Here is a 22670-nt window from a genome sequence, read left to right as displayed (position 1 = left end):
GGCTTTCATGTAGTTGAAGGTAAAAATGAACTGGACAAGAGGAAGACAATATGCAAGCTTTGTCATACAAGCTTCAAATATTTTGGGAACACAAATTTGAGAAACCACGTTTTCACCCCAACCAGGAGGAGAACAGCCAGCTGAAGTTGCTGCCGAGAACCATCGAGCAGGTGATAACAAATTTTCCACCCAACTCGGAAAAGGTGAAGTGAATTACAAAGTCAATCACAACTTTTATTGCAAAGGATTTGTGGCCGCATTCGGTTGTTGAGAAACATGGCTTTTGTGCTTTGTTGCGCACTTTGGAACCCAGATATGTCCCATTGCGACGTTATTTCACTGACACTGCAGTTGTGAATAAGGGTAGACTATTTTTTTTTGGTTCTTATGAGAGCTGCTGGTACAGAAATCCATATTTTGTATGAAAGCTGTTTTTGATTTTGCTATACAGCAAAAATATTATTTTGTCAGAGATTCTATGCTCAGGGTGGTATATGTAGGGTCGCAGGGGCATGCTGGAGCCTATCCCAACTGACTTCGGGCGACAGGCGGGTTCACCCTGGACTGGTTGCCAGCCAATGGCAGGGCACATATAGACAAACAACCATTCACACTCACATTGATACCTATGGACAATTTAGAGTCGCCAGTTAACCTAACCTGCATGTTTTTGGATGTGGGAGGAAACTGGAGTGCACAGAGAAAACCCCCTCCCACACGGGGAGAACATGCAAACTCCACACATACAGTAGATGCCCAACGGAGGAGATACGAACCCAGATGTTCCAGATCTCCTGACTCTGTGGCCAACATGCTAACCACTCGGCCACTGCGCGGCCCATAAAAAGAAATTATATGTCGAAAAAAAATTATGCTTGAATAAATGGACAAAAAAATGCATCGATAGTTGTTTTATCATCGTGAGGTGGCCAGGGGTTCCCACCCCTACTGGTTCCCTTGTTTATTCAATGTGTGTGCAGAATATATTTATTTAGTTATACTGTAGCTACAAATCACTGTAGTCATGCCCCTTCAAGTGATGGCACCTTCTGTGGTACCCATTTCAGGAGACTGACCCTCTTGTCTTGGCTGCAGTAGAACTTGAATGAATGAATGAATGAGGTCAGAGGCAACCTTGTTTGCAGTTTGAAGCGGCAGAACTGTGAACACTGAAGACCTAATTTGCCTACTTGTCAGCAATTCTGTCGTGCTGACTGAGAGCACACTGCCAAGAAGTGCAGTCGGGACAAGGCCTGATAGGAAGGCCCATAGAGCTTGATCATGTGCTGTTTCCTTCCTTGTACTTCTGCTAACCACCACCTCCGCTTTCCCTCTGAAAGGGAAAGTGCTTTTGAAATTATTCGAAACAACATTTGTTAGCTTCCAGAGGCTTGAAGATTGAATACACAGTCACAGTTTCGCTGTCTGTGGTGCCCGGATGACATTAGACCACTGCCCACGCTGTGAGGGTAGTTGCATTTCAGTATTTGGAAATGTGTCCTTTGACTGAATTGTCTAAATGCCATGCACCATGTTTTAATAGCAGACTGTAGCTCTCTTTTGCCACTTTCTTATAAATTGGCTCAAAAAGTGGCAAATGCAGTGTGCAGGGTGGGCCATGGGCTGGGTGTGATGGCTGAATAGCTGGATTGTTCTCCTTCAATACCAGTGAATCTCTCTCTAGAACCAGCATTCCTTTGCAGCGCAAAGAAAGCCCAGAGAAAACAGCTGATTCGCACTCAGGCGCATGCTCTGTCAGTCTATTACATAATCTTAACATTTCTAAAAATAAGAATAATGAAATACCATTTTGCCCCTCCATCCAATGCAGCTGCAGCTGCACAGGCCCAAGCTGAGGAGCGGCGCAGCCAGGCAGTGAGTCCAGCACCTTCAACAAACACAACAGCTAAACCTCAGGGTTGTCGACCAGGTACGTAAATGCTGTCACACCTCATACAATACACCCACTCATCTGAACCATTTGATTCTATGCAATCCAATTGTAGCCCACCACTGAGCATGGCTTACTGCAGTGAGGCTCTGAGTCATCACCTTATTACTTGACAAGCTTATTAATGCCAGAGCCCCACCTCTCACTCACAACAAAACTGTCGTAATAGTATGTCGGTGTAAGCTGCAACCTTAACCATGTTTGCAGTCATCGACGGCGCTGCACTTCGAGTCGACGACCGACTGCGAGTAGCAAAAGAGAGGCGAGAGGAGGCAGAGAGGAAACAAGGTAAAATTGTGGTATTCTTGGTTGCTTTCTGTGTAAGGCTTCTAGAAAATACACTGTATGGACAAAAGTATTGGGCTCATACAGCGCTTACATTTTTGAGAGAACCACTTGAAACCATCTCTCAGCATTGGCCAAATCCAGTCTTGTCCATAGGACTGCCACAGAACACGGTTCCACGCTCCAGTTGCAGTGGCGTGGAACCGTGTTCTGTGGTGATATAATTCTTGCATGCAGATGCTTGACCGTGGAAGTTCATGTTCATACCAAAGGAGATTTGGATCCCATTGGCGACTTTTACACATTTCTACACAGCCCTCTTCTATAACTTTGTGGCCCAACGCTTCATGTAGTATCTATGATGCAAGAACTGTTCAAATCCTACATGTAAAGGCAAACTAGATGGTGAGGTACTTGATTTTCTACAACATCTCAATGTGGTCCAACGCCTTTACAAATGCAAACATGAAAATTAAATAAACCGTGTCTTTTGTTTCTCTGATGTCAGCTCTGCGTGAGTCTCAGATAATGGAGCGAGAGCGCAAGGCTAAGATGCAAGTAGAGCGTCAGCTGGAGGAACGTCAGAAGAAGGTTGTTGAGCAGCGAAGGAAGGAGGAGCAGAAGCGAATGGCTGTGGAGGAGAAGAGGAAGCAGAAACAGGAAGAGGAGAAGGTAGCTGATGGAGGATTTGGGAGCCTCGCTGGCCTTTTTGCGTTTCCTTATCCTGCTCTTTTGTGGCAGGAGCATTACGAGGCAGTGATGAGACGGACGTTAGAGCGGAGCCAACGTGTTGAACAAAGACAGAAGAGATGGTCATGGGGAGGATTGTCAACAGACTCAGACGGACGAGGTAAAGGCCCCTTTATTTTTGCCATCAGTGGCTCCACTGGGCTCAAACATCTCACTTCCCCTTGAGATAAATAATTTACATTTCATTTTCAATTTGGAAGCATAAGATTGTCTTGCTAAGATGAATGAATATGAATTAATACAGTGGTGTGAAAAAGGGTTTGCCCCCTTCCGGATTTCTTATTTTTTGCATGTTTTTCACACTTAAATGTTTCAGATCATTAAACAAATTAAAATATTAGTCATTGACAACACAACTGAACACAAAATGCAGTTTTTAAATGAAACTTTTTTTTCTTACGGGAGGAAAAAAATCCAAACCTACATGGCCCTGTGTGAAAAAGTTTTTGCCCCCCTGTTAAAACATAACAGAGATGAGTTGAGATCTATCAGTGTGAAAAAGGTTATAAAGCTATTTCTAAAGCTTTGGGACTCCAGCCAACCACAGTGAGAGCCATTATCCACAAATGGCCAAAACATGGAACAGTGATGAACCTTCCCAGGAGTGTCCAGCCAACCAAAATGACCCAAAGAGTGCAACCACGACTCATCCGAGAGGTCACAAAAGACCCCACAACAACATCCAAAGATCTGCAGGCCTCATTTGCCTCAGTTAAGGTCAGTGTTCATGACTCCACCTTAAGAAAGACACTGGCAGAGTTCCAAGACCAAAACCACTGCTGAACAAAAAGAACATTAAGGCTCGTCTCAATTTTGCTCGAAAACATTGATGTTCCCCAAGACATTTGGGGAAAATACTCTGTGGTGTGACGAGACAAAAGTTGGAACTTTTTAGAAGGTGTGTGTCCCATCAACTGTGGCGTAAAAGTAACGCCGCATTTCAGAAAAAGAACATCATAGCAACAGTAAAATATGGCGCTGACAGTGTGAGGATCTGGGGATGTTTTGCTGCTTCAGGACCTGGAGGACGTTTGTGTGAAGTCGGAGAAGTCGGAGAAAAGGTAATACACTAAGTCCCCTACTAACGAACATCCGACGTGCGAACTTTCGGAGATACGAACAAAGCCGACTAGTCTATATTTTCATGTGTTTTGCCTTATAACGTACGTGTATACATATACAGTATATGTGTATGTATGTAAATATGAGTTTGGATGCAGTAGTAATATTAAATGAGGATAATTAATGAAAAAAAAAATAATACTGATATAATAATACGTAATGATAAATGTTATTTACCTTTGAAGAGGAGTGGTCAAGCATACGTTGTTGTGGGGGAGGAGTTATTGAAAAAAAAGGACAAATTGTCGTGGTCGACTCTTCTAAAAGAGGTAGTGTTTTGTGGGTGGTGTAGAATTAAGCAGGCCTGTTAACTCTTCATAAACTTTAATCACACGCTATGTCCGGGTTGTATCATACAACTACAACTTAGCCTTCCTCTCTCCTCTTCCTCTTCTCCTGCTACATGTTGGTACCATTAGCAGTGTCACAGTGTCCTCTACTGGTGAAGCATGTAGCGGTATAAATACTGATGGCGTTACCACAAGGCAAAATACATGAAAATATGGACCAGTCAGCTTGCGTTCGTATCTCCAAATGTTCGCTAGTCGGATGTTCGTAAGTTGGGGACCTAGTGTAGATTGTAGCATCCTCCACACCTAAATCTGCTTCCTTCCCCTCTGACAAGCAGTCATATCACTGACTGATCTAAAACTGCTGATTTTGACTGAATAACTCTGCCAAAGTATTTATGAGGAGACATTGAATGTGAAGAAAGACCATTGGCTGCCTGCCCTGTTTTCACCTCCATCTCACTATGCTGGAAAGTGAGTTCCTCATGCCTCCCTCATGTGGTATTGCCTACTCTCTGAGTGCTATCTTTCCCCACAGGAGACTCAGATGCCAGTGCCTCATCTCCAGTAGCTATAGTAATCTTCCCCGCCTCGCCTGAAAAGCCACCCAGGATCCAGCAAGGTTTTTTGTTTTGTTTGTGATTTGCCCGCCATTTTCTAGAAATGCAGCATGGGTGAGCGCACACTGGTGCTACGGACACTTCCTCCTCTTCACACTGTTTCTGCGGCCTAACACTATTCATGATGGGAGCATTTTCTGCTTTCTACTTGCAGGCAGTGTTGTTTTTAGGTCTTTGACTGTCATTCACACTTTTGAGCAGGTGCAAGAACAAATGAGCTACTTGGCATGGAAGCTGAACTAATGTCACATCACATCACACCATGATGTGGATGATCAGTCTGCAGTACTACTAACTTCACTGCACGACTGTTGAAGCACAATGTGGTGGTTTTGTAGCATGAATTGGTTACACACTGTACTGTCTGTAACTTGTTGATGCAATAGTGGATAAACCTACACAATCTAATGACATCCAATACAGGAGCAATGTCTTCTTTTTCAATTAGTAGAACAGCACATTAAAGTGAGATGATATATGTATATATATACTGTATATATTTTAATGCTGTTCTTGTATTAGATCTCAATAGACGGTGCACTTAATGTTGTGGCCACATAGTTTATATAATACAGCATTGACCCGAATATAAGAAAACCTCTTTTTCAAGGCTTATTACCTGACATAACTCAAGTATTCTGAAGTCTGCTCTGTTGAATATATATACATTATTTTTATATTCCTGATATTTGTACCAGTTAAAAAACGATTGCCGTTGCCCTGGTGCATGTCTGGAGCAATCTGTCTTTTTGAGATTTTTTTTTTTAAAGATAAATAATGCTACCTTGTATTCAGGTCAATACGGAATATGAAACTAGTCTCACTTTTCAGTGCCACTGCAGAACCCTTTAGCACCCTCATTGTGTGCACCCATCACCCGCCTGTGTCGGGCTGCCTCTAGTTTAAACCTTCCCTTGTCTTGTCTCTCCTCCTCCCAACTAGTGGACAAGCGCTCCACATCCACCATGAACCTCAAACAGCCATCAGAGACTAGCATCAGCAAACGCCTATCCTCCTCTTCTGCCACCCTCACCAAATCTCCTGACAAAAGTAAGTCTCATTACTCCACAGCCCCTACTTCGCTCTCCTTTGTATCTAACCTGCTGTCATCCCAGTGCTTTGTTTTGCACTATCTAGTATGCGTGTAGTTTTTATGCCAAGCTAAATGCTTGTCTATGGGACAGCAAAGCTGCCTTCCAAGCAGCCTAGCATGAACTGTGACCTGTATGCCAACAGCAGAGATGTGTAATACAGCATGTTTCATATGATTATACTGCAATATTTCCACTTCCCGTGAGTAATTCTTAGTGAATGGCGTTTTGTACCATTTGCCAGATAACGTGGGGTAACATTCACCATTGTCATTGTTTCTCAGGTTTTAAACCAAGGAGTTCGTCTCGTAACCGTTTGCCTTGCAAAGGCAGAGCTGCTCAGGTTGCAAAGGAGGAAGGCAAAAAGCAGACAGGTGCTTAGTCGCCTCTGCATGCAACACTATATTCCTCCACTGTACTCTGTCTCAGTCATGCAGGTGACTTGACTTTACACCTTTCATTATCAGTCTCAGACAGGTTTTATATAATATGTATTTTAGTTGTTTTCAGCAGCAACAGGACACACAAAAACATGATTTGCCTTAACAGTACACGGTACAAAGGATGTAAAGGTAGATGTGTCCGCAGTCATGTCATTCACTACGGTACAGAGTTCCCACGCGGTACACATCGAGTGAGGGAAGAAACTGTAAATTCCTTGCGTCATACAGTCGTCTCTTGCCATTTGGCAATTCGAACATCGCGCTCTCCACGTCAGTTTTTCAAAAATGTGTTCATAAATAGCCGCTTTTTTGTGGTTGACTATGGCCTATTATTATTATTATTATTATTATTATTATTATTATGGCCTGTTAAATATGCATATTAAGCAATTTGTACATATTCCTGGTCTAAATTTGTCATTTTCAAGCATAAAAATGACTAAATGAACTTAAATACGAATACAGTTTAAGGCATGGGTGTCAAACTCATGCCATGGAGGGCCGAGACACTGCAGGTTTTCTTTCCAGCTGGTCACTAAAGCAGGTGATTTTAATGATCAACACCACCTTCAATGTGAGAGAAGGAGCTCATCAATTAAATCACCTGCTGGAGAAACTGGATGGAGAGAAAACCAGCAGTGTCTTGGGCCCCCATGGCACAAGTTTGACACGTGGTTTAAGGGATTAAAGGACATTGATGAGCTGCAGCCTACACTGGCCACTAGTTGTCACAAGTAACATGCACCAGGCTTGATCGTTGTCAACAACAATTATTGCAGGTTTGAATTATCGGACAATAGGCACAATAATAACAATAACAGTCTATCATAATCCTAATAATAACATCGGATAATGTTTGGTTGAGCTCTGATGTCACTTCCTGTCCACACATCCGTTGAAACACACACAATCACAAGTTTTATTTATGCCTTAAATGGCTTATTTTCTCTGCAAATATCTACTGTATTGGGTAATAGGAGTGAAAAGGTCCCTGTGGGGGTGTTATTGTATGTCTAGAGGGCTCTAATAATATGAAAAATCATATGTAGAAGGTTGTAAACAGGAATTCTATGCTCTAACTACAAAAATATTTAAGATATAAATAAGGAATGCTACTTTGCAGAAGTAGTCAAGTCTGGAATCAATTAACCGCCATAAACGAGGGATAACTGTGGATGCGTCTATCCTGTAAACAAATATAGTGAAGCTTGGCCCAAGCTTTTTTACTAGCGATAGTGTCAAGGAGAAGCCAGAACTTGAAAATCCACCTCATGTTTACAAAAAATAAAAATAATAATTCATGTAATTATTGTCGCATTTGTCTGCATCATTGCACCTTTTCTAAAAAGAAATGTTGTAAATCGTGATATTATTTCAGATTTATTCATTTGACACTCATAATTATGGGAGATTTTTCCTGTTTAATTTAAAAAATCATTAAATCTAAGTGACACAAAAGTTAAAGTTTTAGGTTTTACATTTTGTTCCCTTACTGTAGCGGACAAATAACTGAACTGTGACTGGAAAAACTGAGCTACACACCGACGGTGGTTGTGGGTGAAATGTTACACAAGCAGCAAAGAGAGGCTTAATTTTTCAATCTAATCACAGAACCTAACCCTAACCTTTTCAGCCTAGCCCTAACCCCAATTCAGTGTGATAAAGACTTCTTCTCTGTCAGGTATAATACCAGTTTATTTTACTGACAGATTTGGAAGTCTAGTCAAAGTCATCCTGGAACCACTAGCTAGACAGTAGAATAGCTCTTATATGTGCCTCTGCTTGTGTCTCACTTTAGACAAAGATCACCAGTTGAACATCAGCTGCTGTCTCTCTCTCTCTCTCTCTCACACACACACACACACACACACACAGACACACACACAAGACTACCTGTATAGTGCATATGACTCCTTCTAAAAACTCTGTTGGGTTGGGGGGGGGGGGGGGGAATTTTTGACTCACGTCCATAGGTGCTTCCATGAAGAAGAGGAGTGCGTCCCTCACACGAGTAAGTGTGGGCAGAGTACAGACTCCTGCCAAGGCTGCTAAGGGGACAGCAGACGATCAAGGTGGCTAGCATGGAACAATCCTGATCTCTTTTTTTTTTTTTTCATGCTTCAATTCGGGATCTGTATTTTGGAATAACAGGCATGATGCTGTGAAGTTAACATCTTGCTCATTTTGAATTTGCTTGGTCATTAACAGACTTTATTTGGCTCAGTTAAGCATCATGAAGGTGTGTGACTGTTAAATCAGGCCAACCTATCTTTACAGTCACGTAACCTATCTTTTCTTTCCCCCCCAAAACTCACACATAATCCTGAATGACATTTTTGTCTGTGATTTGCTCATAACACTATGCTTGCATCTTTTTTTTTTTTACCATTTTTATATCATTTACCAGTGCTCACTGACATAACTCAACCCTTAACCTCATTTCACAATTGTCAACTACAGCAGTGGCCTTGTTTTGTGTCTATACTAACACCATGTATTCTTTTTGTTTTGTCACAAAGTGTAGATTGTTGTGTACATCACCCCTCCACGTGACATCCTCCGTGCTGGTCTTAAGTTGCTGTTTGTGTGTGTATTTGTGCATCAGTGCCATCCCCATCAGAGCACCCACAAATCCCTTCAAGAGTGCAGTAGCCTGTCAGTGTATTAACCACCAAAGCTTTTGTCTGGAGCCTCCTTTTGTGGGACTACTCACTCTTTTTCTTTTTCTAACTATACTCCAGCAAGGAAGTTATAATAATTATAACTTGATTAGTCAATTAAGAATCTGGTCCATTGTGTGGAATTGACTGTGTCTTAATTGTCTTGAAGCAATTGAGGCAAATGTGAGTGCATTACTTGGCTCCAGGCAGCAAAGGTGCTGTTAATTCAGTCTCCACTAATTTGTTGAAGGGCGGAAAGCTGTGATTCCCAACCACTATGCTGCACACACACACACACACACACAGTGTGCCATTAGAGATTAGGTGTGCTGCGGGAAATTATCCAATTTCACTTAATTGGTCAGAAAATAATGTATTTACTACAAAAAAAATGCATATTTGTTCATCTATCTGTGCCAGCAACCTGCAGTGACAGGCGGAACAATTAAATGCTGCCCCACTAAATGACAGGAGGTACATACCTCTAACTTGTTGCCATTCATACAACATTTTTGTTTGGTGGTGTGCTGTGAGTGTTATTTCATGTAAAATATAGTATGTGCCTTGGCTGTACAAAGGCTGCTCTAAACAAGAATATGATGTCTGCTACGGAAATCAGAACAAATTGGTGTTGATTTTCTCAATCGATAAAGGAAATTCCCATCCCTATTGCAGACATGGGTAAATGTGCGGGTACGCATGTTTGATTTGGCAAAATTTTACGTCGGATGCCCTTCCTGACACAACATCATTTTACATCTTTTTTTTTTTAGTACATCAGAGGGACAGCACATGATAGAGTAGGGGTGTCAAACTCGTGCCATGGAGGGCCGAGACACTGCAGGTTTTCTTTCCAGCCAGTCACTAAAGCAGGTGATTTTAATGATCAACACCTTCCGTTTGAGGGAAGGAGCTCATCAATTAAATCACCTGCTGAAGAAACTGGTTGGAGAGAAAGCCTGCAGCGTCTCGGCCCTCCAGGGCACGAGTTTGACACATGTGTGTTAAGAGTTTTTGGAGATAAAGTCAGAGAGACTGAGATGGTTTGGACATGTCCAGAGGAGAGATAGGGAATATATAGGTAGAAGGATGCTGAGTTTGGAACTGCCAGGCAGGAGGCCTAGAGGAAGACCAAAGAGGAGGTTTATGGATGTACTGAAAGAGGACATGAAGGTAGTTGGTGTGAGAGAAGAGGATGCAGAAGACAGGGTTAGATGGAGGCAATTGATTCGCTGTGGCGACCTCTGAAGGGAAAAGCCCAAAGGAAAAGAAGAAGAGAAGAAGTAAATGTGCGGGTACGAGATTTTCATGTCTTGAAGCGATTGAGGCTAATTTGAGTGCACTGCTTGGCTTTATAAACAGCAGAGGTGGTGTAGTTCTAAAGACAAACAGCATGATGTCAGCTATGGAAAGTAAATATAATTTGAGTTAATTTTCTCCAGTTGATCAAGGAATTCCCATTGCTTTTGTGGGTATGGATACATGTGAGAATTAAGGATCTTTTTGCCGCTTCTTTCCTTAGTGTCTCATTGAATAATGCATGGATTTCGGCACATGCAAGATGTGCAATTTGGTGATCAATTCAAACTAGGATTGTTAGTCCTTGGTTTGGCTATGCACTCTACCGACTGCCACTCTAGGCCTTTTTAATACCTCGCTGAAGAGCAGCAGCACTCTAGCACTTAAAACCTCAGTAGCGTCTGTTGGTAGCAGATGTCTGTTTGCGCCACCAAGATGTCTGACTCCGCCTCTTGAGCGGCAACACTTGAAACTGGTTTGATTTTTATGTAGCACAGGTGGTGACAATGTCCTAAGTTATTCTGTTTCATGGGTGCAGGAGTTTCTTAATTCTGCTGTGAAATAATGCTGGTATATTTGCAAACATTCAAGTTTTTGACCGTACAATTAACTTGGACACCTTTCATTATGTATTCGTGGGCACTCTTTCACAGCAGAAGACCAAGGTCTTACTCAGACACTCTGTAGCCTCCCTGTCTTTCTTGTTCAATAATACTTCCTTTGCTCTGCACTAATGGTCCAATGTGTTTTCTCCCCATCAGCACATGTTGCACTGCCTTTAAGGAACCATTGATTTTGTCTTGTCTCAGTACTCTTCCATGCCATCGTTTCCTTGTTCTCATTCATGATTATGACTGAAAGTGGAAAACGCTGTGTGAGACTGAGACATAACCTTCTTGGTTGTTGTTGTTTCTCTCCTGTTGCTTAAATCACATGGTGACTTATCTAATTCTGACACCCCACCCCCTGTCTTGCACCCTCTTTTTTTACATTTTTTTTTAATCTTGGCTGTTTTTCTTTCTTCCCATGTCCCCCCCTTTTTTGTTCTCTTCTCTTTTCACGGGGATAATTTTTCGGTGCAGCTCACAAGCCACCAACTAGCACTGTGGACGGAGGGGTCATTAGTCGCCTGCTCACTCCCACCCAGGCCTCACTAGCTAGGAGCAAAAGTGCCGCCGCTCTTTCTCCTGAAGGAACAAATACTCCAGGTAACCCCCTGCTTGCTTTACGCGTTTTTTATTTTGAAGTGTAAAACCGAGAGCAGATCGAAAACAAGCCCATACAGTGCAGTTAAAAGCAACAGTTTTTTTTTTTGGTTGTTTTTTTTTTTTTTTTTTTTTGCTTTTCCTTGACTGGCAAAGGAAAAGGTCTTTTGACTAAGAGATACCCTCTCATCTGTGCTCCTTTTCCACTGCACGGTACCTACTACGTTCTCCTAGCGATTGATGCTTTTCCTTGGTTGCACATCATTGCTGTGTGCTGCCCTCAATCTCCTCATGGATAACATTTGTTCCTTATCATGACCAACCAAGTAAATACACTTAACCTCCATTCTTTTCCATTGTTTTTGTACTTTGAAGTGTAAAACTGAAACAAAGCAAGCTCATACCAGTGACACCATGTAGAAAAGGAGCATTTCTCTAATTTTCAACAGTAACGCACTCCAATAGGACTCACTTTTATGCCGCTCAAGATTTTCCAAAGTACACTGCTCAATTTTTCTGGTGTTTACAGTCAGCTGCAATTTGTATCACCCACAAATAGCAGCAGCAAAGTAGACTCATGAGAGAACATAGTGTGGGCTTATGGACCAAAAGCTCACATGCGTACTTGTGACACAATTGCCTGGCATTGTGATGTGCCCCGGGGTTTAGCTTATCAGGCCCGACTTGGACAGCAGCATTTCTCCGCATCTGAGGAGCTTCTAGATCCATGCTTGGAGATTTGCTCTAAGCTGCTTACTTGATTTTGGTTGTATCAGAATGAAATTGTTTTGCAGGTGTTCTGGGACCAGCATCACAGAGCCGGTGGCACCAGTTGGCTTTAACACCCATTAGCAGATATAGATCGTGCACTAAGTATAGCCCCAGTGGAAACATGACACATCTGTAATCGTGGCACTTGCATTGGTTGCAGTACATGCTCAGAATGGAGTCAGTGAATTACAGAAGAGTCTCCTGCGACTGCGCTTTGGCAGCAAGGGTCCTCAAGGTCGCTGGATTATTATAACTAATCCCTCCATCTGACACAGCAAGTCGATAACCGGCCAACATCAAGATGTCCTGACCTGCGAAAAACTCACTTGCAGTCGAGACTGGCTGTCATTTGGCTGCTCAGCATTGATGGCTAAGATGGCAGGAGTTTACACTTTGTTGTCTTGTTTGGTATGGGAATTAATACACAGCGCTGTGCAGAAGTCCTATTCCACCACTTGGGTTGTTTTATTAATATTCCTTCACTTACACAAAGGAAAACTAGTACATTATTGAACAGATGTTGGATACTGCAATGATTTAGGTTAGGGTTCCTTTCAGGTTTAATGAAGGCAAGTGAATTGCTAATGCTCAATTATGGAGAGAGGTCCCACTGACTATTGACTATTATTATAATTGCAAAGGCTAAAGCATGGGTGTTCAGAGTGTGGCCCAGGGGCCATTTTTGACATGCAGCTAATGTGTTTGTTTTTTGAATGATCAAATATAGTTAATTATTTGATATACACTAGTTTGCTTTGTCACCTGTAACACAAAGCTAGTGATGTTGTGTTCTATCTTGGCATATATTGGATGAGTATTAGCACCTTAAGGTAGTGGGACAGACATGCTCCCCCACCACCACACACACACACACACGTGCGGGGCTCACCTGCCTTATAAATATAAAACGTATCAAAGTGGCCCCTGCATCCTTCATTTTTTCCTGATGCAGCCTTCTTTGGAAAAGGTTTGGACACCCATAGGGTAAAAACAGTAATTATGTATGGTCACTAGAGCATGAATAAATGAACAACTCTTAATTATTGCCAAATACATCTGCACATTGCTGTGAATTAAATGCTTACTTTTGAGCAAATGTTAACTCTAGCACACACCGTTCTGTTACTGCTACTGTTCTGTTACCCATCTTCTAATATTGGAGTGGCAATGTGATTGTTCTCTTGTTGTCATGTTTGGGTTTTCTGGGGGGAGATTGCTGCTTGTTACCCCTCACAAACACAGACTAAAACTTTCCTGCTTTAGCGCTAAATCTAACAAATGCAATTTTTGTTGTCCCTTTTTTAAAAAAAATAATTAAAAAAAAAGTTCTCCTGCCTTTCAACCATTGTCCTATATGTCTCCCTGTTTCTAATCTCTACCCTTTTTTTGTTGTTTCTTTGCAATTTTTGGTTCTTTTGCTGCTTCGCTGCCTGGCCCTGCTTATCACCCCTCCCTGCTGGTTGTGCTTCTCCCTGGTTCTGCGATGACTGTGTCCTTTACCAGAGTGTCACCTGTGTCCTCGCTCAGCCTCCGCCACCCCCCTACACCCGCCACCGCGCGGACCTGTGCGCAGCCGCAGCATTGACCGACAGAAGAACGGCATGACCACCTCTGTGTCGGCAGACGAAGCCCTCGACCCCTCGCAGGTACGCAGAGAAATGACACCAGAGGGTAAAAAGTGCTTGAAAATGTAGTCTAACAATATATACAACATGACCTCTTTCTCCCTGTATGCACACATATTCACTGAGTGGACACACTGCTACTTTATACTGCTCAGTGCAACACTGGCATTGAAACAGGAGTTTGGAACATTTAGAGAAAAAAAATCCCCATCCCATTACAATAGTTTCACAAAAAATGCCTCCATAGTCATTCACCACAGCTCATCTACAGCTCTAGAGGCAGGAGCAACCACTGAAAGGGAAAAAAGAGTTGGTGGCATACACAAACAGGATAGTGGAAAACTACTGACTGGAGTGAGGAGAGCAATGGATCATGTGAAATGTCTCCTGAGTCCAGGTTTATGCAAGAATATTTAAAGGGATGATTCAGGACTAGCCTAAGCAAGCACTTTGAAGTTTTTATCAGAAAGGAAAGTACTTGTTGGCACCAAAAGATGTGATTCATGCCCAAACTACATTTGCCTGTCAAAGCTCTTCAGCAGGATGCTAACCACTGGGAAGTGTTCCTCCTGCTGTCAGAGGTTGTTAAATGACTCGGTGACACTAAATGAGACAAACTGGTGACCTGATTACGGACAGATCACACCATGCAAAGTAGCCACCACTCTAAGCTTTGGGCCTTTTTGATTTCCCATCTCTTGGTTTCTGCACTGGTTGTTGCAAAGATAACTTTATCACCGTGTGGTTAGAGCTGTGAGATGATCCATTGTGAAAGTGTATTTGATGTGCAAGCTTATGTCAACTTTGTTATGAAAGGACCTCCCAAGGTGTGTAGGTCATCATTGTTTTAAATTGCTTCTTTTACAGTGGGTCCTTGTCTCAATATCACTTCAATATTTGTCCTTGTGCTGTCTCATTTTTGCTTCCTGTCATCCACAGCCTTGAACCAAAGCTAATATGGTTTGCATTTGTAATGGTCTTAAACCTCCTTTGTGTCCAAATCTAGCTCACTTTGTATTGTATGTACTTTATTTATCCCACAGCGGGGAAATTTACTTGTTACAGCAGCAAGACAAGTAAAGAGAACAGTGTAAAGAAAGCATAGTGTCTACAACATGGTTCAGGTGGTGCAGGTGTTGTAGAGCCTGACAGCGGTCGGTATGAAGGACCTGCGGAACCTCTCCTTCTTACACCGTGGGTGTAACAGTCTGGTGCTGAAGGAGCTGCTCAGGGAAACAACAGTGTCATGTAGCGGGTGAGAGGTGTTGTTCATGATGGATGTCAGCTTAGCCAACATCCTTCTCTTTGCTGAGTAGGATGAGATGACATCTTTCATTGGTGTCACATTGTACTGTACTTGTACTGTAGCTTTACTGACGTAATCCTTGTTGTGTTTAATACTTTCTCCATCTCTGTGCCGTTTGTGTGGGGGAAAAACAGAGCAAGCAGGAAAGAACATTTACCTCGCCTGGACGGCAACGCCCCCCCTCCCCATCCATTCCTCTGGGACGGAACCGCTCACCATCCCCCGCCCCCAATCCTTCCCCAAAGAGGACGCCTTCCCCAGCAGCAGCAGCAAAGTAAGAAAGCAAACTTGTAATGAATGCAGCCATCCAGTGACATGCATTTTCTTATAACAGGCAAAATGCAAGGACACGTCCACCCTCGCCTGGAATGAAACAGCATCCTCCATCCCCTCAGCCGATGACAGCTAAGCCCCCTCCAATCCAGAAACCAGCTCTCACCCCAACGGGACCCCCCACTTTACGAAAGAGGGACTCCCGGTCCAAGGATCTGGGTCCTGTACAGACGGGGTCGCCACTGTCCTCCGACTCGAGCAAGTTCAAAGACAAAGATGGTGAGCACCCTTGAGTGGAAAAGCACGATTTGAACTTGCATTTAAGAATGTATTCATTGGAGAGTGACAGGTTGTTGATGATTTATTACTGTCAGTATTTCATTATTTTACTGCAACACAAATGCATTGTCATAGGCTGTCCATTTTTAGTTAACTATCAAATAAGGCGCAAAAACTACAAGCAGAAAAATGCCCTATTCGTTTATTTTCAGCATATTACTTGACTAGTACTTGTTGGTTTTCAGTACAAAGTGATTTGGCAGCAGCTCAGTTAGCAGTAAATGACAATGGAGCTGATCTATTCTAAAGTCCTATGCTATGGAATCACAGGAGTGCCAAAATTAAAAGGGAATACGTGTGGAAATACAAAGAGAATCAATAATACAAAAATATACAAATGTGGTCATATTCTTTTTCCATTTTGTCATTGTTTTTTCTGTATTGTCTTCGTTTTTTCCAATTTACCGTTGTTTTTCCTGTTTTGTCTTTGTCTTTTCTATTTGTGTTTTGTCATTTAGTAATGGCAAATGCAATACCAAGCAAATGCGAAAGAATGACGGTCAAAAGTAAACGGGAGAAATAAATAAGATAAAGCATTTACCTCCTCAAGATTGCGTTACACGACTTCATCCAAATCTGCATTCATCAACGTAGATATAGTCTTTAAAGACTTTTTTTTAATCAAAACTTTCCATGACATCTTCCACCAACCGAGCAATTGCTCATAATTCTCGTTGAACACCTCTTCTCAATTCGTCCACGTCCACCATATTTAAATTTCCCCGTTTACTTTTGATAAACGTGTATTTGCGTCTACTTTCTGTCCGTGGCATTGTTTCCGGGCTCCCGAATTTCCATATCTACATAACCACTACAAGCAGAAATCGTGTAATCACGTATGGAGTAGTCATCATCCTGGCAGAATTGTGGGCGGGTCATTCCTTCGCAAATGACGAAACCCAAATGGAAAAGACAAAGACAAGACGTTGACACCCGTTCACACACATTATTTGTAAGTTACACACAAGTCGTAATACGTCAACATACCTTGAGACAAAACTGTCTTCTTGGCAAGCTTTGGCTGAGAGAGGAGATGGAGGCTGTCGTGCATTGCATTTATTAATGACAAAGACAAAACAGGGAAAGCGACGCCAAAATGGAAAAAACCAAGACAATACAGAAACCATTCTTTTGTCTTTGTCATTACTAAATGCAATGACAAAACGCAAGTGGAAAAGACAAATACAAAACAGGAAAACAACGGCAAATTAGAAAAAACAAAGACAATACAGAAAAAACGATGACAAAGTGGAAAAAGAATATGACTACATTTGTATATTTTTGTATTATTGATTCTCTTTGTATTTCCACAAGTGTTCCCTTTTAATTTTGGCACTCCTGTGATTCCATGCTATGCTGGCCCACATTAAGGGTTGTTAATGGTGCCACCTCCTGGAAAGAATGGTGCTCTGCAGTGTCTTCTGTAATTGTGTGTTTAACGTTGCATATAAAAACAGTCAAATGATCTCCTTACAGTATTAATGTAACAAATATGTACTCTATTATGTTGTTAGATTCTAAGACGGGCACCAACTCTGCTGCTGAGGCTGCCAAGATTCTGGCGGAGAACCGTAGATTAATGCGGGAGCAGAAGGAGAAGGAGGAGCAACTCAGGATGCTGCGGGAGGAAGAGGAAAAGTGAGCATCTCCATTTACTCTCATTGTTGATTCCCTCACAAGCACAGGTGGCAAGCAAGTATGGAAACAGATACTGTATTAAGGATAAATCCTAGTATGGCCTTTTGTCTCCAGGCTCAGGAAAGATGAGGAAGAACGCTTAGCAGAGCAGGCCCGACTGAAGCGTGAAGAGGAGGAGAGGAAACTGGCAGAGGAGAGACAAGCGAAGGAAGAGGAGGAGGCCCGTATTGCAGAGGAAGAGCGGGTGAGACTGGCAGCTGTGGAGGCGCTGAAACAGGCGGAGATGCAGAGGGAACGGGAGGAGGCCGAGGCCAAGGCCTTGGAAGAGGCTGAGAAGGTCCGCCAAGAGCGAGACCGCATCATGCAGCAGAACCAGCAGGAACGTATGGAAAGGAAGAAGGTATGACAAGCATTTATCTTTACACTGGGCACCATTATATATGGATTATATGATAAATATATGTTCAACTGTGTTGGTTCAGAGAATTGAAGAAATAATGAAGAGGACCAGAAAGGGGGAACACAATGATAAGGTGAGACTTTTTAAATTGGAAAATGTGGTGGAAATAGCAATAATATCTAATATTCTGTCACTCTTACGCAGAGAGATGAAGACAAATATCTGCAGGACAATGAAGACGATGGACAGGACCAGATGGGCTTTGATACCAAGAGTATGTTCTCGTTACTACCGCTTGTTAGGCCTTAATGTCACACATCTCGGAAATGCAAGATTGGTCTTGTTGATAGGTGAAGAAGGTCAGATGGGTGACATCACCATAGAGACGCATGAGTGCGGTGATGGAGTGGCGCGATGGGAAGAATCACTTGGTTGCATGAATGGACAAGTGGGGACGGACGACAAGGAGAACGGCCCAGAGGACACTCAGGAAGTCAGGTAAGACGGACTTGGAAATAATAATGCGTTCACATTTTAAACTCAAAGACAAATTCAACTGGGTGACACTCACAGCATGGATTAGGAGCTACAGTTGTCCCTTGCTCACTCCCTCACTCTAGCACAGTTAAAAAAAAAAAAGAGGGCTTTAATAATATTAAAAAGTGTATTTAGAAGGTTGTAAACAGGTTTTCTAAGTACCTCAGGGCCTTGTTCACAAGTGAGGGAAGGATGGAACGCGACATGGACAGGTGGAGTGGTGCAGCGTCTGCAGTGATGCGGACTCTGCATCGGCCCGTTGGTGCTGAACCCAATGGCAAAGCTCTTAATTTACCAGACGATCTACGTTCCTTCCCTCACCTATGGTCATGAGCTTTAGGTAGTGACCAAAATGACAAGATTGCGGGTACAATTAATTTTTTTTTGTAGGGTGGCTGGGCTCTCCCTTAGAGATCAGGTGACAAGCACTGTCATCCGGGAGAAACTCTGAGTAGAATGGCTGCTCCTCCGCATTAAGAGGAGCCAAGTGAGGTGGCTCGGGCATCTGGTTAGCGTGCCTTCCGGACGCCTCCTTGGGGAGGTGTTCAGGGTACATCCAACTGGTAGGATGCCTCGGGGAAGACCCAGAATACGTTGGAGAGACTATGTCTCTCAACTGACCTGGGAACGCCTCGGAATCTGCCGGGAGAAGTTGGATGAAGTAGCTGGGGAGAGGGAAGTCTGGGCTTCCCTGCTTAGCCTGCTGCCCCCGTGGCCTGATCGCAGATAAGCGATAGAAGATGGATGGATGGATGGTATGTAAATACAAGTGATATTTTGTGTTGTGGTCACGAGGGGGAAGTAATGACACAAAACATGGAAACATTCGCTTACATGACATGACCTTAACACTGCATGAAGTCAGCCATGGTGTGTCCCACATCATAGAGTGAAAAAAAATTCTCCTCCCATTCTGTGTTGAATTGCTAATTTTTTTGGCTTAATTTTAGAATAAATAAATTCAAGGCTAACTGGTCAGCTCGCTAACTCGCTAGCCATTGGCCATCTTGAGTCCCTGCAGCATAAGAGTTGTGCAAGGTGTTGTAAACCCTGAATAATAGGAGTGTAAAGGTGACTATAGGCATGTTATTTCCTGTTTAGAAGGCTCTAATCATGTTGAAAACCATATTTAGAAAGTCATAAACAGGTTTTCTATGCTCTAATCACAAAAATATTCATTTATTAACATTTACTCTTATATCGCAGAAGTTTATATACAGCAGTTGTGTCTGGAAGCAATTAAACGCTATAAACGAGGGATGACTGTACTGTACTTGTTCGGTTGTCCTTTCCACATTCTCATGCACCCATGCAAATCATTATTAAAGTACAGAAAAAATGAACATGTTGTACAGACCCTTTCCAAAAAATTAGAATATCATGGAAAAGTTGTTTAATTTCCATAATTCCATTCAAAAAGTTAAACTTTCATAGATTATAGATTCAGGGCCCACAATTTAAACGATTTCAAGTATTTATTTGTTTATTTGTACATAATTTGGGCTTCCAGCTCATTAAACCCACGAAAACAGGAATTCAAAAAATTAGAATACTGTGAAGAAATCAGCCCAAATTTTGCAGGGCATGAATGTTTTAAACTGAGTGTCACACACTAATCATCTACTAAACTCAAATCACCTGCACAGGCTTCCGCAGGTGTCATTAAATTGCTTCAGTTTGGTTCAATTGTCTCAGTTGGGTTCAATATGGGGAAGACTGCAGACATGACAACTGGCCAGAAGACCATCATTGATACCCTCCATAGGATGGGTAAGCCACAAAAGTTGATAGCTAAGGAGGCTGGTTGTTCACAGAGTGCTGTGTCCAAGCATATCAATGGAAAGTCTAGAGGAAGGGCAAAATGTGGCAGGAGAAGATGCACCAGCAAAAGAGATGACCGTGGGCTTCAGCGGATTATCAAACAGGGAAGATTCAAGAATCTGGCAGAGATCCAGAAAGAGTGGAATGAGGCGGGAGTCACAGCTTCAAAAACCACCACATTCAGACGCATCCGGGAGATGGGCTACAACTGTCGGGTTCCTCGGGTCAAGCCACTTCTGAACCTGAGCCAACGTAGGAAGCGTCTCCACTGGGCCAAGGAGAAGAAGGACTGGACTGTTGGCCAGTGGTCCAAGGTCCTCTTTTCCGATGAAAGTAAAGTGTGCCTTTCATTTGGGAATCAAGGTCCAAGGGTTTGGAGGAAGACGGGTGAGGAACAGAACCCAAGCTGCCTGAGGTCCAGTGTGAAATATCCACAGTCCGTCATGATTTGGGGTGCAGTGTCCGGTGCAGGTGTTGGTAAACTCTGCTTTCTTAAATCCAAGGTCACTGCAACAGTCTACCAGAATGTTTTAGAGGACTTCATGATTCCTTCTGCTGAGGATCTGTATGGAGATGCAGATTTCATCTTCCAGCAGGACCTGGCCCCTGCCCATACCGCCAGAAGCACCAAAACCTGGTTTGATGCCTATGCCATCACAGTGCTTGACTGGCCAGCCAACTCACCGGACCTAAACCCCATTGAGAATCTATGGGGTATTCTCAAGAGGAAAATGAGGGGCACCAGACCCAACAACAAAGAAGAGCTGACAGCAAGCATCAAGGAAATCTGGGCTTCCCTAACTCCCAGGCAATGCCACAGGCTGATTGCTTCAATGCCACGTGGCATCGAGGCAGTGATTAAGGCAAAGGGATTCCCAACCAAGTATTGAAGATTGACATATCGTTTTGAAAGTACCATATTTTGATTGATTTGATGTGGTCCTAATTTCTTTCTTTTTTTTTCCTGCCAAAACTGAGAAGTAAATGGTGATTTCTTCACAGTATTCTAATTTTTGGAATTCCTGTTTTTGTGGGTTTTATGAGCTGGAAGCCCAAATTATGTAAATATAAACAAATAAACACTTGAAATCGTTTAAATTGTGGGCCCTGAATCTATAATCTATGAAGTTTAACTTTTTGAATGGAATTATGGAAATTAAACAACTTTTCCATGATATTCTAATTTTTTGGAAAGGGTCTGTATATAATGACTTTTGACATTTTGGAAAGAACAGCCTCTCTCCAAGTTACTGCCTGCTTCCAATTAGGCCCCATCCTCTTTGTGCTTTAAATGCCCCAGCTACAACTACAATATTGAAACTCTTTCAATATCCAAACCCAGAGGTTTGTTTCATTCTATTGTCCTACAAAGCCCATTTCAAATGTTTACACCCGCATAATGGAATGAGATCCAATGCAAGGGCTGTATCATTCATTTCTGCCATTGGCTCACTTTCACATAAGCTGACTTATCTAATGGAATGCAAGCAAGCCACATTAACTCTCCCAACTCGTGATGGAACACTGGATAACAGTACAACATTGTTAGATTGTCCACATGCCTGATTTCTCTTTAGCTCCTTGTAGTCGTCAATTTCAGTCCTCCACACAACATGAAGCCTTGAGTACTCGTATGGCATTACATAAGACTTACAATATAGTGCAGCTAATAGGGATGTCACCATAGGCCGTACTGTCTGCTTTGCATGTGACAACCCACCTTATGCTCCAGCAGTTTTGTAGTACTTTTGTTGTGTGTTGTTCTCCTTACGCACAAAAAACGTACAGAAACTGGACCAAAACCGTCGCCCAAATACTGAGGTACCGACCGTACCGTGGGTTACCTGTACTGTATCACTCTTAGTAGCTAATATTCTCACACACACTTTTCTTTCTCTCGTCCAATTCCAAGAGGCCGCCTAGTTGAAGGCTCAGAGTTCCTGAATGAACAGGACTCGGCCAAGGTGGAACTGGTGTCAGGCCGAGGCAGTAAGTCCAACCAGTGGAGCTTTGAGGAGCTCATGGATCTCAACGTCCACTCCAAGACTCACGCCCTCATCGAGGTAGAGGACTGTGACCCAGTTTTGATCAACTGTGATGAGCCGGACAGGACCAAAGGCAGCCCAGTGAGCTCCCTGCATTCCTCCAGTCAAGCCATAGAGGCTCTGTCAGGTGAGATGATGATTCCAGTGGATGCTGCTACTTCACATTCTCCTTCAAAACATTCTTCTTCACATGTCTCTG

General features: G+C 42.8%; 1 protein-coding gene across 15 annotated transcripts in view; it reads left to right on the top strand.

Annotated features, from left to right (window-relative positions):
* map7d3 (MAP7 domain containing 3) overlaps nt 1-22670 on the top strand; it is a 33208-nt gene that overhangs the window by 7620 nt on the left and 2918 nt on the right. The window contains exons 2-19 of one of the 15 annotated variants that reach the window (XM_054792816.1): nt 1832-1930; nt 2159-2239; nt 2745-2908; nt 2978-3086; nt 4937-5020; nt 5961-6068; nt 6394-6483; nt 8526-8624; nt 11594-11719; nt 14015-14133; nt 15553-15692; nt 15753-15970; nt 17545-17668; nt 17783-18068; nt 18151-18201; nt 18273-18342; nt 18419-18566; nt 22339-22598. In XM_054792816.1, coding sequence (XP_054648791.1) covers nt 1832-1930; nt 2159-2239; nt 2745-2908; nt 2978-3086; nt 4937-5020; nt 5961-6068; nt 6394-6483; nt 8526-8624; nt 11594-11719; nt 14015-14133; nt 15553-15692; nt 15753-15970; nt 17545-17668; nt 17783-18068; nt 18151-18201; nt 18273-18342; nt 18419-18566; nt 22339-22598 — 2376 coding nt within the window. Of the gene's footprint in view, nt 1-1831; nt 1931-2158; nt 2240-2744; nt 2909-2977; nt 3087-3714; nt 4873-4936; nt 5021-5960; nt 6069-6393; nt 6484-8525; nt 8625-11593; nt 11720-13990; nt 14134-15552; nt 15693-15752; nt 15971-17544; nt 17669-17782; nt 18069-18150; nt 18202-18272; nt 18343-18418; nt 18567-22338; nt 22599-22670 lie in introns of those variants that run through there. The other 14 variants (XM_054792814.1, XM_054792825.1, XM_054792818.1 and 11 more) reach the window with 14 other exon arrangements.

Source organism: Dunckerocampus dactyliophorus, chromosome 11 (assembly GCF_027744805.1).
Source record: "Dunckerocampus dactyliophorus isolate RoL2022-P2 chromosome 11, RoL_Ddac_1.1, whole genome shotgun sequence".
NCBI classification, from domain to species: domain Eukaryota; kingdom Metazoa; phylum Chordata; class Actinopteri; order Syngnathiformes; family Syngnathidae; genus Dunckerocampus; species Dunckerocampus dactyliophorus.
Note: the sequence above shows the minus strand (reverse complement) of the source record. Positions and strands in the feature narration are given on the sequence as shown.